Raw genomic sequence first — 4,296 nt, 5'->3', positions numbered from 1 at the left:
CTTTGTTTGTTCCTTTGGGTGCAGGCAGAGGCTTTTGTGTGGTTTGTGCTGCTTGGTTTCTGCAGACATCAGTCCCAGGGGCTGCTCTGTGCCCAGCTCCAGCTCTCCTCCCCCCACTGCATGTGAAAAAAAGAGAAGAAAGGAGCTGGGCAGTGCAGCAATGCTGTACAGCCAGGCAGCAGCAGCAAAGCTTCAGTCTGGAGAGCTGGGTATGGCTGTAGTTCCTGTGTTCCATGGGACATTAATTATTAGCACGTGCTAATAGTCTGTTCTTAAGGCAAGGAAGGGGTTAAAAGAGGCTAAATGATTTTTTTTTTTTTTTTTTTTTTGAGAAGCATGCGAATTCATTGGGAAGTGCTGAGCATTAGAATTAAAACCAAGCTGTGGGTGTTAAGAGTCCTGGTGTCAAGTCAGAGCTGGGTGTCAGTTATGTCAGACCTCCTCCTGCTTTACCCAGTGTTCCTCTAAAGCAGGGGAGCAAACTTTGTCTCAGGAGTTTCATAAAAGGAAAATAAAACACCACAAGTGAGAGTTCAAATAGCTGCAGAACCATTACAGAGCCTTCAGGAGATTGTGTAGCTGCTTCTGTCAGGGTTAGGAGTTACCACTTCACAACCTTTACATGCAGAAATAATCTGTCAGCAACCAGTAAACAAAACCTGAAAAACAAGGGCATGGCTCTTCTGGGATGAAAGAAATCAGTGAGATTAGGAACTAGGCAGAGAGTGATGTCAGGTGAGGGGGTTACATGTGTGCAGGGCTGGGGCAGCTCCAGTTACTGGGGAGAGGAATGAAGAATGTTTGTGGTGACAGCTGCCAATAAATATTCCTCAGTGACTAAATAAATGCTGAAAAGATGTGGCTGGACAAAGAATGGAAGACTTGCATCCCTGCTGAGGGGCAAGGTCACAGCACAAACTCCCCAGACCTTAGAGATGCTGCATGAGTGTGAAGCCTTTATCAGTGAATTGTAGAGGAAAGTGAACTCCCAGTTTTGCTGCTCACAGGATACTTTATTAAATATTTTAGTCAGCTAAGCTCTAGTTGGAAAGAAGCACCAGACTTGGGCAAAAGATAGCAACTTTTATTTAGTACTACAAGACAAAAAATATTACATTTAGCATGTACTTATCCTAACATTTTTTCTGCTCATTTAAGCTAGAGCCAGGCACTGTGCCCTGGCTCCCTGAAGTCCTACCTGCTGCAGTGGGGAGAGATCTCCTATAAAATCTCATTGCTTGCAGCTCCAACCCCAGCAGCTCTCTGGCCTACAAGATTACATCTAAGACAACAACCATCAGACAAATAGTTGTACACAGACCTCCATTTCCTATGGATTAACTCAGCTGAGAGGACCAACAGGCTGGAAACAGGAGCCAGCTGTCAGTCTCACACTGTTCACCTTAGCCCAGCTGGGACACAGATGAACATGTTGTGACTGTTACCATCATTAGCAAGCTGGAAAGGAAGTCAAGAAACCTGGATTTTTCTGCCCTGGCTTGTAGAGTATGCACCCTTTCTCAGGTGTGCTTTAGCTTTGCATCTTGTCTGACCCAAGATCAGTCACAGTTTAGCTCAGGTCTGTGTAGCTGAGGCTGAGTGGGAACCAACCTGCTCTGAAACAACAGAAAAACACATCAAGAAGTTGGATCCAAGTGTTTGGAATGTTTATCTTCTAGCCCCTGGCTGACTGACAGACACAGAAATCAGCAGTGACTATGATAAAACAAAGGTGCTTAAGAAGCTATTGAAAGATTGTAACTGTAGCCCTTCCTTAGGGCAAAGTGTCAGCTTGGCTTTGCTGTGCAGGACGTTGGATTACAGCTGGACATGGAGTTGAGTGCAGGAGTTTGACTCCAACTTCAGACAGCCACCAGGAAAGAAAATGGGGCAGGAGTGTGTTCCCAGTCAGTCTCTGAACATGCATCTTCCAAGGGTAAGTGTCCTTAGCATGAAGATTTGCTGGAATGACTCTCACTGTATCTGAGAGATTGCTAGTTCAGTCAGTAACATCAGCACTCCAGTTAGGTATTGGCTTTGAAAAAACTGCAAGAAAGAAAAAGACATGTCAGACAACAAACATGTCAAAAATTGCAGTATAAGCCTATTTTCCCATACTGAATATATATCTGATTTCTGAATATATGTCTGATTTGAACTCAGTATTACCATGATGGGAGAGCCAGAGCAGAGTTTACACAAGACACACTTATTGTGTTAAGAGAACCCTTCTTCAGAAAGCCTCTTCAGTGGAGTATCCCATGTGTTAACTTACCTGCAACATAACAACTTGTTTCAGCCACTTTTAAACTCCTACAGGTGAAAACAGGCCACGTTCACACCACCATGAAGTGGTTTGCAGTTGCCCTACCAAAGGCCAAAATGAGGAGATGCTTTCCAGCATGAGGGAGGACAATGTGCTACTCAAACCCTCACCTTTACGATGCCATCAGAGTGTGCTGAGGCAATCGCTGTAGAAACTTTGACCAGTTTTGTAGCTGACAAGTAGATCTTGAAGTGCCTGTGGAAGTGAGAGTACAGGCAGTCCATAAAGACATCCACCTCTTCTTGAGTGATCTCTCCTGGAGTCTTTTGGACCGTGTCCCACAGCGCTTTGGCATCCTCCGCATGAATAGCATAGGAAATATCCAGAGGCTGGGGCAGGCAGGGGACAGAGAAAAGGAGTTCCATGGCAGAGGTGGCTTTGTCCTCTTTGCAGCCAGCCCACATTGCTGCCATCCAGCTGAGGCTCAGGGGGCTGATGGTCAAACGCCTGAAGTAGCAGTCAAAAGTTTTCTGGAACCACCCCCCAACAATGGCCGTGTAACGCTCGGCCCCATGCACCAGGAACAGAGGCAGACAAGTGAAGTCCTCGGGCAAGTTCTCAGAAAGGTCATCCCCAGCCACACAGCAGAACCACCCCAACCACACCACCTTGTCTTCTGAGTTCTTTTTAGAAGTTGGTGATCTTGTAGAAAGCTGAAATGGATGGAGAAAAGAAATACTTGAGCGCTACGGAGCAGGCTTGAGGGTTTTTTGTTTGTTCATGACTTCAAGTGTTTGGTAGAAGATTTTTCTCAAGACCTTGCACACAACATCCATTTCTGTAAAGCTCATGTTGAGTCCATCCATTAAACCCCCCCCTAGGTATATGGAATTTGGTTGAAAAGAGTGGGAAAAGCACTTCACTAGGAACAGTCCTGAAATCCCAGTTTAAGTTGCTTAATAAGAGCCAACCCACTGGAACATCCTTATACCTCTTGCCATCTTGAACTTGGCCTCTTCCACGTGAGGCAAAGCATCTCAGAAATGTTCATTAGACTTGAGCAATGGGATCGGGATGTAGGATTACACCAGCTTCACCCAGGAAATGTACCTGTTCAAGTTTTTACAGCAAACTGACATGGTGAGCTAAAAAGAGGCTTTCACCTCATAGTCTTATTCTGGTCCTGTGAGAAAGTCGAACTCAAAATCACAATTAAACACATTCACTGCTTATGAGATACTCTGTTCCAGTTAAAAACACTGCCATGAAATCCTGACAGGTACTACAGCTAGGATTTAGGGTGGGTTTTTTTTTTTAAAAGACCCGGGTATTTGATGACAGCAGAAGCTCTCTGTGGAAGGCTGAGAGCCAAGGGGAGTTCTCCAGAGCTGCCAGGAGGATCCTTACCTGCAGGAGGAGGGCAGCCTGGTCTTGTTCGCTGCCCTTCAGGTCCGGGAGGCAGGAGACAGCCACCTTGACATCCAGCTCCACTCCTACCTCCACCGCCAGCCCCTTCTGCCTCTCGGCAGCAATGAAGGCACCGAGCTGGCGCCCGTAGTCCCGCAGCCGGGCCTCGCAGAACCGGTACAGAGGGGTCACGCTGTACAGGGACCACTGCTTTCGCAGTAAAAACGCGATCCTCTGGGGATCGCCGCTTGCCTGAAAATAAATAAACAAAAACAAATTGAAACCCAACAGCAAGAAGATCTCCCTCCTTGGGGCTCGCCCCCAAACCCCGTGTCCCCCGATGGGGACGAGGAGCAGGCCCCGCCACCGCCAGCCCGACCTGGGAGCGCGGCAGCACCCGGCTGCTGGGGCTGAGCCCGAACCGGCTCTGGGCCCGTCCCAACGCGGGGCCCCGGGACAGCCGCCCCAGGCTCTGCCGCCGCCGGGCCGCTCCCTCTGCCCCCTCCATGGCCGAACCCCGGCCCGGCCCCGCGCAGCTCCCCGCCGGACGCCGTTTGAACGCCCTTCCCGTCTGCCCCCGCGGAGCGTGAGGCGGAGCCGCGCTCCCTCATCCCTGATCCCTC

At 48.7% G+C, this 4,296-nt stretch overlaps 1 protein-coding gene across 1 annotated transcript; it reads right to left on the bottom strand.

The window, feature by feature from the left end:
* Positions 1 to 1,063: 1,063 nt before the first annotated feature.
* Positions 1,064 to 4,257, bottom strand: LOC139799414 (centromere protein L-like). Its single transcript, XM_071751439.1, has 4 exons — positions 4,053 to 4,257; positions 3,674 to 3,925; positions 2,437 to 2,979; positions 1,064 to 2,046 (listed from the first exon to the last, which is right to left on the bottom strand). The coding sequence occupies exons 1-4, from the start codon at positions 4,179 to 4,181 to the stop codon at positions 1,975 to 1,977; spliced, it is 996 nt and encodes a 331-aa protein (XP_071607540.1). The 5' UTR covers positions 4,182 to 4,257; the 3' UTR covers positions 1,064 to 1,974.
* Between the last annotated feature and the right edge of the window lie 39 nt (positions 4,258 to 4,296).

Source organism: Heliangelus exortis, chromosome 8, assembly GCF_036169615.1.
Source record: "Heliangelus exortis chromosome 8, bHelExo1.hap1, whole genome shotgun sequence".
NCBI classification, from domain to species: domain Eukaryota; kingdom Metazoa; phylum Chordata; class Aves; order Apodiformes; family Trochilidae; genus Heliangelus; species Heliangelus exortis.
This window is presented reverse-complemented; position numbering and strand designations above follow the sequence as displayed.

What these genes read in the sequence shown, in the direction of transcription:
- LOC139799414 (XM_071751439.1), bottom strand. Translation starts at nt 4,181, where the DNA reads ATGGAGGGGGCAGAGGGAGCGGCCCGGCGGCGGCAGAGCCTGGGGCGG. An exon ending in AGGCTGCCCTCCTCCTGCAG is followed by an intron (nt 2,980 to 3,673) that starts GTAAGGATCCTC and finishes CATCCATTTCAG; the next exon opens with CTTTCTACAAGATCACCAAC. An exon ending in ACTCTGATGGCATCGTAAAG is followed by an intron (nt 2,047 to 2,436) that starts GTGAGGGTTTGA and finishes TCTTTCTTGCAG; the next exon opens with TTTTTTCAAAGCCAATACCT.